The 15,771-nt window shown below is 42.2% G+C and overlaps 1 protein-coding gene across 3 annotated transcripts in view; it reads right to left on the bottom strand.

The window, feature by feature from the left end:
- Nucleotides 1-15,771, bottom strand: part of IFT38 (intraflagellar transport 38) — a 76,955-nt gene that overhangs the window by 27,313 nt on the left and 33,871 nt on the right. For all 3 annotated transcript variants that reach the window (XM_087912468.1, XM_087912467.1, XM_026704147.2), the window contains exons 2-5: nt 13,325-13,436; nt 10,420-10,504; nt 8,651-8,830; nt 6,993-7,088 (exon numbers count right to left, since the gene is read on the bottom strand). In XM_087912468.1, the coding sequence (XP_087768594.1) occupies nt 6,993-7,088; nt 8,651-8,830; nt 10,420-10,504; nt 13,325-13,425 (462 nt within the window). In that variant the 5' untranslated portion in view covers nt 13,426-13,436. The remainder of the gene's footprint in view (nt 1-6,992; nt 7,089-8,650; nt 8,831-10,419; nt 10,505-13,324; nt 13,437-15,771) is intronic.

The raw sequence follows: 15,771 nt of genomic DNA, 5'->3' as shown, positions 1-15,771 counted from the left end.
AGCAGGTGATCCTACACTATTTCTGACAGATGGCAGTCCTGTCTCTTCCTGAAAGCTTCCAGGGATGAAGCTCCCACAACTTCTGAAGGCAACTTCTGTTCCATGGGTTGATTGTTCTCACTGTCAGAAAATTCGTCCTTATTTCCAGGTTGAATCTCTCCTGGTTCAGTTTCCATCCTTTATTCCTTGTCTGGCCTTCAGGTGCTTTAAAAAATAGTTTGATCCCTTCCTCCTCTCCGTGGCAAATATTGGAAGGCTGCTCTCTCCCCTGGTCCTTCTCTTCCCTAGACTAGCCAAGCCTGCAATAGCAACCCTAATATTACATTACAGCTCTACCCTGGCAGTACCATTTGTTTACAAAGTTTAAGACTTAAGCAAAATATTCATTAAACAAACAGTTATAAATTGAGGATTAGCTATACTCTAATCAAATCATTACGATTAATACCCAGAAAAGCAATATTTTGTCAAGGAGGGTAGGTGCTCCTTTCTGTTTATGTTATGTTGCAACATCCACTCATTAGGAATCAGGGGAGCATCCACATAGCATTAATGCTAATGAGCTAAAGAGGAAAGTCATTTTAAAGCAATTAACGTAAATTCAAAATATTCCACGGAGATGGCATTGGTTTTTTACGCACTGAGGAAAGAAAGCTAATAGTAAAAGAGGCAGAATTGATACTCAGTACAGCCACGGGGAATTCTACTCCCAATACATCTGGAGCCCACCAGGTGTGAAGAAAACTACATGGGGAACCTGGGACAAATTTGGAGGAGAAAAAGAAAATTGATCATCAGAGTGGAAAACAACACCTAGGAGGGAAGAGTGATGGGATTCCAAGGCTTGTCTGGATACCCCAAGAACTAAATCTGACATTTCATTCACCTCTTTCAAGGTCTTTCAGGTCTCATATGCTTCTGTGGAGCAGCAGTTTTGGGGTTGAAGTCCTCCATGGCCAATTTCATGGCCATGGTCCCCAAAAAGGACACGGTGGCTCAGTGGCTAAGAAGCTGAGCTTGTTGATTAGCAAGGCCAGTAGTTCAGCGGTTCGAACCCCTAGTGCCGCGTCACGGAGTGAGCTCCCGTTCTTTATCCCAGCTTCTGCCAACCTAGCAGTTCGAAAGCATGTAAAAAAATGCAAGTAGAAAAATAGGGACCCCTTTGGTGGGAAGGGAACGGCGTTCCATGCGCCTTCAAAGGCGTTTAATCATGCTGGCCACATGACCACGGAGACATCTTCGGACAGCGCTGGCTCTTTGGCTTTGTAACGGAGAGGAACACCACCCCCTAGAGCCGGAAACAACTAACACGACTAGCGAGGGGAACCTTTACAGTTTACCTTTATGGCTAATTTCATGGCTCTTCATTTTTAAAACCAAGGAATACTGAACAGTCACAATCTTTCCACTACAGTAATTTATGCAATTGGAATCCAAAAGTTACCTAAAGCAAGTTACTCCCTGTATCCCACGCAACCCCCAAATCACTCAGGTCGCCTCTCTTCTACTAACAATATATGTAATTGCATTCTGCTTTGAAAGAAAATATATTTAATGCCTTGAATGCCTCGGAAAAAAAAAATGACCCATTTGACAAGAATCAGTGCACAGAATAATCTGTTACAGTTCCTTCACCAATTCAGGATTTTCGTATTTCAAAGGCAGATCAAGCTTGAGTGGATTTCATTCTCAATGCCACAAAGCACAACCAAAATTTCATGCAGCACCAGTACTGCAGGAAGAATGGGAAACTGTAAACATCTCAATTACTTTCCAGTGAAGTGTAAGATCTGCACCAAATTGACACTAATTTTTCTCTTTGTAACCTAGGAATGTAATTCTTATCCTGTGCTACATTCAGTTTTAAGCCCGATGAAACTTTTTTGAGTCGGGCGACCTGCTTGACTTTCAAAAGGAGCAAAGTTCCCTCATAAGGCACTCCAAGGTGGCAGAGGAAAAAGAAAACACCTGAACACATCTCTATGTTTGTTTCTTCGATGGCAAGTTGCCAACAAAACCACTAGCACATGAGAACTGTATTCCGTAAACCTGAGCCCCGGTGGCGCAGTGGTTGGAAGGCATTAATACTGCAGGCAAACTCTGTCCACACTCTGGAGTTTGATTCTGACGAGGCTCAGTTCAGACTTCCATCCTTCCAAGGTTGGTAAAATGAGGACCCAGATTGTTGGGGTCGACAGGCTGACACTGTAAACGACTTAGAGAGAGCTATAAAGCACTGTAAAGCGGTGTATAAGTCTAAGTGCTATTGTTATTTTCCTTCCTTCCTTCCTTCCTTCCTTCCTTCCTTCCTTCCTTCCTTCCTTCCTTCCTTCCTTCCTTCCTTCCTTCCTTCCTTCCTTCTATAGTGAGCAGTGATAAGAATGCAGTATTGCAGCCTAATCCAGCTCACTGCCAGGAATTCGATCCTGACTGACTCAAGGTTGACTCAGCCTTCCGTCCTTCTGAGGCGGGTAAAATGAGGAGCCAGATTGTTGGGGTTGACAGGCTGACACTGTAAACCGCTTAGAGAGGGCTGGGAAGCACTGTAAAGTGGTGTATAAGTAAGTGCTATTGCTGTTGCCTGCCCCCCCCCTTCCTTCCATAGTGTGCAGTGGTTAGAATGCAGCATTGCTGTCAACTTGTAAAGATCGTGAATGAATTAGGGCATCCATCGGAACCCTGACAGTCTAATTCAGCTCACTGCCGAGAGTTCAATCCTGACCGGCTCAAGGTTGACTCAGCCTTCCCTCCTTCCAAGGTCAGTAAAACAAGGACGCAGACTGCTGGGGGCAGTATGCTGACTCCGTAAACAGCTTAGGGAGGCCTGTAAGGCAGCAGCCTCCGACCTTTTGGGCACTAGGGACCGGTTCCAAAGAGAGAAGTTTCAGGAGAAGCACCTCCTGAAAATGCACCTTGGGGACAACCATGACAGAGATCCTCTACAGCAGGGGTCCCCAACCACCAATCCCCGGACCGGTACCGGTCCGTGGATCATTTTTTACTGGGCCACAAAGCTTGGGCACCGCCATCTTGTTTCGACGGCGCTTCCAGGTTTTCGGTTGCTTCCGGGTTTTCGGTTGGAAAGTGCTTCCGGGTTTTCAGTTTGAAAGTGGCGTTTGGGTGCTTGCGCCTTAGTTTCTTTGAAGAGAGGGGGGGCGGCTTCGAACGAAGAGCCGTCCCGAGGGCAGTGGAGTCTCGCGTTACTCAGGTACCGGTCCGTGGAAGAATAAATAATCGTGAAACCGGTCCCTGGTTCAAAAAAGGTTGGGGGCCACTGCTCTACAGCATTAGTAGAAAGAATTGAGTTGCAAAGGGCTAGCAAGGAGAAGCCTATGAACAGAGTAGCCACAAGTAATCATTCAGAATCTCTAGAAACAAATGGCACATAAATTTGAGTAATAATTCCATAAAGAAAGTCCTTTGCCTGAAATCTGGCAAGCTCAGTTAAGATATCTGGAGATGTTACAGGGAAGAGTCTCGCAAGGTCATGCCAGGCCGACGCCACGGAAGCCAACCAGCCAGATGTGCTCTTTTAATGGAGGCGATTTTTCATGTTTCTAACAGGTTTTTTTTCTCTCTCTCACTGATCGACTGCAGAGAAGGAGGAGGGAAAAGATGTACTTTCTTTGCTGCAAGTCCAGAGAGAAGCAGCCAACATCTCACTGCTCGGGGCTCATGAAAATTTTAGCCTTTTATCTCTTTTAAAGGATTACATTTCAATCTGTCACAAGTTGGCACCTTCCAAATACACCGTTCCCAACCATGAAAGACTAACCTAAGTCCATAATGAATGACTAGCCTGAGAACCAAACATAACTTCTAGATCCAAAGACTTCATATTACTCAAAGTCAAACCTTCAAGGCAAACAAGAAGAGGAAACCCTGTGTGAAGACATCTCAGAGACAGACCCCTTGGGAATTGAAAGCCTTAAAAGCTAAAATCACACTGACAGGTGAAAAAACAAAATCTATTAATCCCAATACCGTGTTTCCTCAAAAATAAGACAGGGTCTTCTATTAATTTTTGCTCCAAAAGACACATTGGGACTTATTTTCCGGTTGGGTCTTATTTTCAGGGAAACAGGGTACTTCTAGCAGACCACAATTTGAGAAAGACTGATATAGAGACAGAACACGTCCCTGCATACAGAATGCAGGTAGGCCTCGACTTACGACCACAACTGAGCTCTATATTTCCCTTGCTAAGTGAGGCAGCTGTTAAGTGAGTTTTTCCACTTTTCTTTGCACGGTTGTTAAGTAAATATCTGCAGTTGTTAAGCTGGCAACACAGTCGTTAAGTGAATCTGGCTTCCTATTAATTTTGCTTGCCAGAAGGTTGTAAATGACTCCCCCTGGGACACTGCAACCGTCATAAATATGAGTCAGTTGCCTGGTGTCTGAATTTTGATCACATGTCCATGGGGATGCTGCAGCGGTCGTAAATGTGAAAAATGGTCAGAAGTCCCTTTTTTCAGGGATGTTCCTAGTTTAACATTTTGACTGAGTTATAAAATATAAACTATAGAGTCGGAATGTTTCTTTTTCTTTTCTTCTTATCCTTCCTCACTTTTCTTCCCCCTTTTCTTCCCTACTTTCTATTTACTTTTGTATTTGGATTTTACAATATTTCATAACTCAATCAAAATGTAAAACTAAGGCTGTTGTAACTTTGAACGGTCACTGTTGTAAGCTGAGGACAACCTGTAGCTAAGTTGCACCCTTCTAAGCTCTTCCGAGAATCAATCAAACCTTGGTGTAAAACCTGCCACAGATGCCCTCCCTGGATTTCAAAACATCTGAAACCTGGGCATCGAATATTCTACTCTTGCGCTGTCTCAGATGAAAAATGACAATTTAATTACATTATTATTCCATAATGGGCATGATGTCTCTTGCGGGAAATCAATTGATATGCAAAGGCTCTGATGGAGACAAAAATAAAAGCCCCAGACTTTAATGATCTAGAACATCGATGGAAGACAAGGTTGAGTGCCTATACAAATGAGAAATATCTCCAACTACATATATTTATTTTCCTCCCAGCAGAAAAAGAAAGTAATTTATTTCTCAAGGAAATGCAAAGAGCAGGAAAACTCCTCCTGACCTGCCCAACAAAGATTATGAGATGGAAGTCTTTAATATTTACAGGATTATCCCCAAGATGCATTCCATGGATTTTTGTTAATAGGACCATGCCTGGGGCTGCCGAAGACTAAATCAGTTAACAGAAGTTTAACAGAGAACAATAATAGCTCTGTTTGAACATCCCTGCCTTGGTAGGAGCTCCACGTCTTCTTTTTAATTAATTGCCCAGAATGCAGAAGGAGGGGGAAAAAAGGCACTGATCATTAGGAAGAGAACATTAAAAAAAAAAAGCTTGTTCAATCCTTCTCAGCTATTTTCACACAACAGATCTGTGTGCTTTATCTTCAAAAATGTCTTGTTGACCCTAATGAGGCAGAAGGAACATCTGGTCTTCTTGAGACAGAAAAGGATCTTCTTTTCCCACCAGAGCAGAATTTCCTCAGCCTTGAAAAGTTTTAGATGTGTGGACTACAACCCCCAGAATCCCCCATCCTGTACATCTCTACTCTTCAGCACAGGATCTAGAAGGGTGAAGTTTAGGAGAGGCAGGAGGAAACCCATGTTGCTTGAAAATGGACAGAGTTAGAAAGGTGGACAGCAACAGAACAATAAGGAGAAGCTATGGAGACCAGGGGAGACATGATAGCTAACAGTCTTCCAATATGTGAGGGGCTGCCACAGAGAGGAGGAAGGGGTCAAGCTATTTTCCAAAGCACTTGAAGGCCAGACAAGGAACAATGGATGGAAGCTGACCAAGGAGAGATTCAACCTGGAAATAAGGAGGAATTTTCTGACACTGAGAACAATCAACCAAGAGAACAGGAGTTGCCTTCAGAAGTTGTGGGAGCTTCATCCCTGGAAACTTTCAAGAAGACACTGGACTCAGATTTGTCAGAAATGGTGTAGGGTCACCCACTTGGGCAATGGGTTGGACTAGATGACCTACAAGGTCCCTTTCCAACTCTGATGATCTGTTGTCTGATTCTCAATCATCCAGGTCATGGTTGAAAAAGGTGCTTTTTCCCAAAAGGCAGCTGGATTTTCTTGGTCCTTTTTCTTTAACAGAATAACAAGAGTTGGAAGGGACCTTGGAGGTCTTCTAGTCCAACCCACAGCTTAATCAGGAAACTCTATACCAGGGGTGTCAAACTCGACGTCATTGAGGGACGTATCAGGGTTGCGTTGGACCTCGGGGGGCCCCGGGTGGGAGTGGGCAGCTCGACGCCACTTGTGTTGGATGCGCTTGTCATGGCCTAAGTGCTCTGCCAGCCACAATGGGCTCCTGACCTCCGTTTTCGGCGACGACGGCATCCTTCAACCTCTGCCAGAGAACATGGAGGTTGGGAGGACCTGTGTGTGGCCCTCCCAAGCTCCATTTTTGCTGGCAAAGGCACTGCGGGCTGGTCCTTTGCTACTTCCAGGAGCACCCACAACTTCTGAAGGCAAGCCATTCCACTGGAGAATTGTTCCCGCTGTCGGGAAATTCCTTCTTAGTTCTGGGTTGCTTCTCTCCTTGATTAGTTTCCATCCGTTGCTTCTTGTCCTGCCTTCAGGTGCTTTGTAAAATAGGTTGGCCCTCCGCTCCTGCCCCGCCCCTGTTCTTTGTGGCAGCCTCTCCAATATGGGAACCCTGCTATCATGTCACCCCTAAGCCTTCTGAAGAACTGAAGAAGCTTCTTGGATGAGAAGTGAAACATTTTCAAAGGAAAACACCAAGAAAATCCAAAATGCCTTTTGGGGAAAAAAAAGCACCTTTGGGACAACAATCAGGAGAATTGATATTCACAGATTTGTTACTGAAAACGTAGCCGCGTTTTGAGCATCCCGCGCGCCTGGAAATATTAAACATAGAAAACCGGTTTTGGGTGCAAGTAAGGGACAGCGGAAATGTTTCTTTGTAGACTTACCCTCAGCGTCACTTCTTTGCCCAACAAGTCATACAGAGACGCTCCTTTCGAAGTGATCTCTGAAGCGAGCTGCCTGGCTGTCTTCAAATCACTGATCTAAACGGATATTTGGAGAAATCAGAGTTTAAGGGGTTAGTTAGAGAGGAGTGGAGAGGGAATTCTTCTGACTAAAGCCATATATTGAGATGGGAGACTCTTTGGAAGTGCCCATCTCCAAGCAGATCAATAACCGTAATAATTTGTGCACGGGCTTCAATGGATCTGAATAATTTATTTGTTCATGTGTTGGAGAGTTGTGAGCTGTGCAGTTACGTTGCTTTCGCTGACCTTTTCAGTTTTGAAGGGAAAAGATTCGATTTTGAAGGGGAAAAATTCCAAGCTGGAAGATGCTCCTGGTCTGGATGGGAGGAGGACCGTATCCCCTTCTTACCAAGTTCACCATAGATGCTATTTGCCCTACATCAGGCCTGTCAAACTCCAGCCCGTGGGCTGGATGCGTCACATGCTGGCCACACCAATGCCCAGTTTAGCGAAGGGGGGGAAAGTCCCAATAGGTCATGTGATGTGCTGTGATGACGTGAGTTTGACACCCCGGCTCTACAGAATACCATTCACAGAAAACACAATTGGCTTTCCTCAGTGAGGAAAGAATGCTTGCATACATTAAAGCCAATTCTCACAACTTTTCCAGATGTTTCCATCTACCAGATCACTTTCTTCTTGTACAGGTCAACATACATCTACCTAATGCACACATCTTCGAATATGCCTACTGTCTTTCCAAGCTAACTAACTAACTAACTAACTAACTAACTAAACTAACTCCCAGAATTCTCAATAATACTCATGCTGGATTAAGGAATTCTAGGAGTTGTCCACCCATCTAGAGGGCTACCAGGTGGAGGAAGGCTGAACAGACCACATAACCGTGTTTCCCTGAAAATAAGACCCAACTGGAAAATAAGCTCTAGCAAAAATTTCAGGATGCTTGTAATATAAGCCCTACCTCCAAAATAAGCCCCAGTTAAGATTGTCAGCCAGACACATTTAGTGCCGTATTTCCCCGAAAGTAAGACCTAACTGGAAAATAAGCCCTAACGCCTCTTTTGGAGCAAAAATTAACAGAAGACCCTGTCTTATTTTCAATAAGGGAAACATGGTATTATAGAACGCTTTTTTTTTTTCAAATTTGGCTTATCATGGTGTGTCAATCACACTATTGTGGTGTATATGCTACTATTCATGATGTAGCCCAATTCCAAACCCAAGCAATCATGATTTAGTCAATAATCTATGTTTAGCGCAATGCATAAATCCAGGTCAGTATGTTCACTGGATTTTCTGTCAGTAGCTTTGGAAGCAGAATACTGTATCTTCTCCCATTCTTGCAGTTCTACAATTGCACTCACAGTTGATTTACTCCAAATGAGGGGTAAATCAGCCTTTTAAAACAAAAACAGTGTCTTCTTTAAACAAAGGTTGTGTGAACTTGTGGATAGGTGGGTGGAAAGGCAAGCTATGCATACTTCAAAGATTATATGTAGGATTATATGGAATCCATTTTTTAAAAGATTCTAGGTATCACTTAAATGATGCTTTAAGCCTCAAGAGGAAAGGCGAGACTCCGCGCATAATAGAAGAAATTCAAAGTTCCTCACTCTGGAACCCAGATCAAATTTGAATTTGCCGACGTCTTCTTCACCCGTAGCCGTGCTTTCCATCCCTTTGCTCTTCATGGCGTTGTACAGGACCGTGGTGATCTTCAGCAGCTCCTTCACAGCGTAGCCATCGGCTTGGTAAAGCTTCTTGGTGTTGAGTTTGATGTGAGCTTTGGTGGCCTGTGGGAAGAAGAAAGGAAGGCTCATCACTCTCTCTCTCTCCATATATGCTTATATCTCAGGATGAAGAAGTTCGTAGCTATTTATAGAGAATTCCTACATGATTTCCAACTTGGGAAATTAAAATAGGTCATTGCAGGGGCTCCATCAAGAAGAGACTGGATGGTCACTTGTCTGGAACGGTATAGGGTCTCCTGCTTGGGCGGGGGGGGTTGGATAAGAAGCAGAGGTGACATTCTGCAGGTTCTGACCAGTTCTGGAGAACCGGTAGCGGAAATTTTGAGCAGTTCGGAGAGCCGGCAAATACCAGCTCTGACTGCCCCTGCCCCCATCTCTTCTCTGCCTCCCATTGAGTCCCAGCTGATCGGACGGATCTTCTTTGGTTGCCCTGCACAGGAGAACGGAGCTGGAAAGCAGGTTAGTGGGGTGGGGAAGGAATAGAGATTTTGCAGTATCCTTCCCCTGCCACGCCCACCAAGCCACGCCCACAGAACCAGAAGTAAAAAAAAAAATTGAATCCCACCACTGATAAGAAGACCTCCCATCCAACTCTATTATTCGATTATATCCTACGAGCCTTCTGACTAGGTGTTACAATTGCTGGGATCTATAGCCTGCTTTCAAATTATTATTATTTTTTTGTAAGAGCCAATTTTTATTTGATGTATTTATGTGTTACATTTATTTGTCTTTTCTCCGGACGATTTGAAGTAGCATCCACGGTAACCTTTTCTCCAATGTAATTCCTGCATGAGCCAACCTGTTTGAATTGAAATCATAATTGACCCAAAGACATGGATAATATCTCTGTGGCTGAATCCAGCTTCTCTGATTCCAGTCCTATATCCTAAGAATATATCAAATACGTTTTATCCCAAAACGGAAGTACTTTTAAGCAAGATCCTATAATTCTAACACAGGGAAGGAAAAGAATGTCTGAGCAATGATTCATCCCAATGTAGCAAACACCGTCTGGGCCAGCCAGTTCCTAATTAACCAGAAGAGAAATTCTGCAACAGGAACTTTATTGCTTTAGTTCACCAAGGGTAAAATTTACAGTTGATCAGATCTTCAGTTAATTGGCACATCAGTTTTGCCCCTACCACGTGGCCTCCTTTTTTTCCAAATTAAATGAGGATGGTGCATCCTTCTGCCCAGTACTCTTTACCAGCCTGAGAGATCATCTGAGAGATGATGAATGCAATCTCTACCCCAGGCAGACAAGTCATCAGGAATTCAACACATCCGTTGCATCTGTTTCCATATAACTCATCTTATACTAAAAGAGTCTTCAGCATTATTAGTCTCAGGATTTATCTTCAGCTTCAGCCTCGGCCGGAGAATTGAGATCCAATTTTCAAACCACAGATCTAACTCTTTTTCTCCCTCTCTCCCCCGCCCCCTCCCCACTCCCACCTCTCCCTCCCCACTCTCTCTCTCTCTTTCTCTCTCTCCCTCCCTCCCCTTTTCTCTCTGTATCGGAAGTGTTTTCATTCAAAAATTAACTGGAGCACGCTCTGGTACTGAATTTGTTATTTCTCATTTGATCTTTCAGGGCGATTCAGGGACATTAAATAAATTAAACCCACCATAAACTGAGCAACAGTCTTAATGAAAAAAACCCGGTCCTGCTCCGTTTCAACATCGGAAGGGATATCCGTCTGAGGTTCGTATCTGCAAAAGGAAATGGACACAGGATTAAGTATTTGGGGTTTTACTGGTTAGATAAGATTTGTTGTTATAGAAATGGCTAGTTCATACTATTATGTAAAAGTAAAAAATTGAGGTTTGATGTTAATGCCTTATTCTACTGCACCAAAGGGAAGTCGATGCCTTTTTTTTTTCTGTTTTCCCCTTGTTTCCCCTCACTTTTCTCTTCTCTTCTTCCTTCCCTAACTTCCCTGCTATTTACTTTTGTATTTTCTTTGTATGCTATATATAAGAGCCATGGTGGTGCAGTAGTTAGAATGCAGTACTGCGGTACTGAAGTACTAATTCACCGCTCACTCCAGGGGTTCGATTCTCTACGGCTCAAGGTTGACTCAGCCTTCCATCCTTCCAAGGTAGGGAAAATGAGGCCCAGATTGTTGGGGGCAAGAGGTTGACTCTGTAAACCACTTAGAGAGGGCTGTAAAGCACTGTGAAGCGGTATATAAATCTAAGTGTTATTGCTATTGCTCTCTTTTTATGAACAAATTGTGATATTTTGTTTATTTGATCTGCCCATCTCAACAGTTAAAAATATAAAACAATGAAAACAATTCAGGTAATCCTCGAGTGTCAACAGTAGACAGTCTAAGGTTAAAGTTTTGGGGGTTTGGGGAAGAAACCGCAAAGTCGGGTAGTGTATTCCAGACATTGACCACTGTAGAATTGTAATTGCAGGAATGTTCCAATCTCAGATGGCAAACCTCAGATAAAGAATGTTTCCAAGCCAATACAACTCAGGTAAACAAAGTCACTAATCTAAAGGAGGATTAGAGAGAGGAAGTAAACATATGTTAGACTTTAACTAGAGATAATTAATTGTATGGATTACTGTGCTAAACAGTAACGAAAGTTAAGCAGTAACCAAAGTTAACCAGTGATGGAGGATAACTAAAAATGTGTATAAATGCAAGACTAGACTCCAATAAAGATCATCATGATTCAGTTGTTCATGATCAAACAACTCGACTGCCTCGTCATTACAACAGACTACTCTGTTGCTGAAGTCGTATTTCCTGCAATCAAGTTTGGTGCAGTTTACCTTGAGTTTGTATCTATTGTGTGCTCTTGTATTGTTGTGGTTGAAGCGGAAGTAGTCATTGATGTGTAGGACATTGCAATAGAAAAGTTTATGTACTACTCTTAGGTCGGACTGAAGTCAGCGTAGTTCTAAGCTGTCTAAGCCTCAAATTTCAAGTCTGGTGGCATAAGGTGTTCTGTTGCGAGTAGAGGAGTGGAGGACTCTTCTCGTGAAATATCTCTGGACTCTCTCGACTGTATTAATGTCTGATATGCAGTGCAGGTTCCAGACAGATGAGCTGTATTCGAGAATTGATCTAGCAAATGTTTTGTATGCTCTAGTTAGTAGTGCAATACTACCGGAGAAAAAACTGCGTAGGATTAGGTTTGCAACTCTTAATGCCTTTTTGGCTATGTAGTTACAGTGGGCTCTAGCACTTAGATCATTAGAGATCTAAGATGGCAGCAGCTTGGGGGGTGGGGTGGGGGTATCACATGACTTTCCCAGCTGGCTTCCAACAAGCAAAGTCAATGAAGGAAGCTGGATTTGCTTAACGGCCATGTGATTCACCTAAAAACTATGGCAAAAAAAGTTTGTAAAATAGGGCATGAATCCCTATTAGGGACAATAGAATCCCTATTGTACTTGGGACAATTTTACAGACTTTCATACTAATCTTTAATACCATATCACCGCAGAGAGCAGGAGGACACATTCACCTGAAGACTATTTTAAACTTAGTCTCTCTAAAAGAAAGCTAATTCTTTTGACATATTTTTGAGTTCTTACTGGAACAATTCCCAAGCTGAATCATAGCAGAATATTTTGACTAATCTTCAAGGCCGAAGTATACAACTTTTTATGGGCTAAGGACCACATCTGGATTTTGAGTGGTGTGATAGCAATAGTACTTAGACTTACATACAGTTTCACAGTACTTTACAGCTCTCTCTAAACGGTTTACAGTCAGCCTATTGCTCCCCTACAATCTGGGTCATTATACCGACCTCAGAAGGATGGAAGGCTGAGTCAATCTTGAGCAGGTCAGCATTGAACTGCTGGCAGTGGGCAGAGTTAGCCTGCAATACTGCATTCTAACCACTGCACCACCAGAGTTCGTGGTGTGATGGATGTCACACACAAAAAGAACATGGGATGAGAACTGGGCAGGGCCAGTCTATAAAATAAACTTAACTGAATTTCAATTTAATTTAATTTAGTTTATGTAATTGTCCATGTGAATTTAATAGTTTCCCTCTTCTGTGCTGTTGCAAACTATAATTTAAGTAGCAATTTTTGCAGGACTTCTGCACTGTCCCAAAACCTTGAAGGTTGAAACTGCAGATAACCTAGGAATTTTAGGTTGTGTATCACCAAATGTCTTGTTTACAAAATACACAACAAATCAAGTCCACTTTTTTTTTTACCAACTCCATGTATCTTATCAAAGTCTTTTTAATCTATCAGAGGAAAAATCCTCTGATGTTTAATTTCAAATGCAAAACAAACTAAGGTAAGATGTTTTAATCTCAGAAATATGTTTGAACTACCACAGAGCAACAACAGATGGTTAAAACCGACGATCAAGCATCAATATTTTCAAAAGCTTTGAATGTATTTTGGTTGCAACCTTTTTTTTTCAAACTGGAAATCTTCCAGAATACTTCAACTTCAATTTTAAGCTCTTTTAGAAAGCTCCAAGCATTTCACAAGGACTGTGAGTGCAGTTGCTCATATTTGTTTTCAAATTAAAGCTGAGTACCAACCTTTTCACCAGCCAAAGGAGTATTTCTGAAACCAGCATGAAATTTGGAGTCCGAAAATTCTCCATTGAGATAAGCCGGGGATAGCCCAGAGCCCTCATCATCTCCGTAAAATCTTTGGCAAAAAATAAATATGAAACCTTTAATAAATTCAAGTATGGTTGGTACATCTTAATTTTCTTCTCTCATTTCTATGCTGTAATGGGAAAATTGCACTTGCCTGTCCATCCAAAAAACCCTGATTTGGTGGCTGGGTTTTAACACATCATGTCAGATCTTGGTGTTTTGAATAAAATGACAAACCAGAATATCTATTCACTAACTGCGGTTTACCAATCACCAAAGGTGGAAACAAGCAACGCAGTAAAGGCAAAAAGGAAACGAATCACATTATGGATTAGTGTAGCGTGTGAACTCTGGGAAGACGGAGCTGAAGGCAATGAACTTGTAAAGGAGTTTTTTCCCTAGATAAGGGCAGGGGCAGAGGCTTCACAGCAGAAATCATTTTGCACGCTATGCTTTGAAACAAGGCCTGCCAACAAATGAAAATGAAGTGCAGAAAACAGCAGGCTGGCAGCTGAATTCCATAATGAAAACAGAGTTTGGTGCTTGTCAGAAAAGGTGACTCAGAATTAGTCATAACCTTCAGCATTAGTACCAGGAGTATGAAAAATAAGACATTGCGATGGGCTGTGGGCGGTATTTGCCCATTTTTGAAAAGCAGAATTATGTCAGCCTTTCTTTACATTGTCTTAAGATGTGGGTCATAAATTATTATGGGTACTTAGAGAGACCATACCCTGCAGGTATCTATTTCCATATACAGGTAATCCTCAGCTTAATGTAGTCAGAATTTCCATTGCTAAGTAAGGCTATTGTTAAGTGATTTGCACCTGTTTTTGCCATGGTTGTTAAGCAAATCACCACAGTTGTTAAGTGAATCATGCAGCCATTAAGCCTGGGGTATTGTAATCCATTGTTTACATCCTTCTGACTAGCAAAGTCAATGGGGAATCCGGATTCATTTTACAACCCTATTACTAACTTAACAAATGCAATGATTCACTTAACCACTGCCGCAAGAAAAGTCATAAAATGGGGCAAAACTCACTGAACAAATATTTCACTTAGCAACATGTTGGGCTCAATTGTGGTCGTAGGTCAAGGACTACCTCTACAAAACTAAACGAATTCGACTTCCTTCTTTTAATTGAGACCCCATTTTACCTCAATCCGCTACTTTTTCTGCAGTTTAATTTTTATTTAATTAATTTATAGTGTCTGTGTTTTTTGGGGGTTGCCACGATATAAAAAAGATATTGAGACTCTAGAAAGAGTGCAGAGAAGAACAACAAAGATGATTAGGGGACTGGACGCTAAAACATATAAACAACGGTTGCTGGAATTGAAATATATGTTAGTCAAAATATGGCATAACAACCTCCTAGAACTTATGGTTCTTCCCCTTTTCAACTCAACATACACACACATGCACACACAAAAGAAGGATCGGGGTGACATTATAGCAGTGTTCCTATATTACAAAGGTTGCCACAAAGAAGAGGGGATCAACCTATTTTCCAAACCACCTGAAGGCAGGAGAAGAAGCAACGGATGGAAACTAGAACTAAGAAGAAATTTCCTGGCAGTTAGAACAACTAACCAGTGGAATAAGTTGCCTCCAGAAGTTGTGAATGCTCCAACACTGGAACTACTCTACTCTACTCTACTCTACTCTACTCTACTCTACCTTACTCTACTCTAACCATTCTCTATTCTGCTCTGCTCTACTCTATTTTATTCTCTATTCTACTCTGCTCTGTTCTACTCTACATCTGACCTGGTTAAACATGTTGTGTGAAATACGTCCAACTTTCAACATATTAGCTTCGTATGGCACCAGCATTGATCTGATCATTACATCCCAACACACACCTACCCCCCCGCCCCCAGTGAAAGTCTCCTCTCCTTTGGCCTCCAATAGAGGAAGACAGACTGACTCACTTCTTCAAATAGATACAATTTCAGACATAAACTAAAATCCAGGGGAGTCAGTTTTCTGACTCAGAAGCTTTTCATCACATTGATCCTTAGAGGGAGGCCAAAAGTGTATCAGAAGCAAAAGGCGCCCTACGCATCATTTATCACCATTTTATTAAATTCAGAGGCTTCCAATGACATCTGGCAATTAAACATAGGAGAAAGCAATAAAGCAACAGAAAGCAGAGATCAGGAGCCCCACTTTTCATCTTCTTCATTGTTGAGAGTTGGGTGGCATGCAAGTTTAACACAGTTATATCGGTATTAGCATTATTTTAATTTAGAAACTAAGCAGTATAGTGCTATATTAATGCAATATCAGGGGGTTTTCAATTCAATGTCTAGAATGCGAAGGATGTGCGTTTGTGTTTATTTTCACATCGTGTATACTGAAGATGGTATTTAATTTT

The sequence above is a fragment of the Pseudonaja textilis genome, chromosome 14 (assembly GCF_049901715.1).
Source record: "Pseudonaja textilis isolate UNSWEBS1 chromosome 14, rPseTex1.2, whole genome shotgun sequence".
Classification (NCBI taxonomy): domain Eukaryota; kingdom Metazoa; phylum Chordata; class Lepidosauria; order Squamata; family Elapidae; genus Pseudonaja; species Pseudonaja textilis.
Note: the sequence above shows the minus strand (reverse complement) of the source record. Positions and strands in the feature narration are given on the sequence as shown.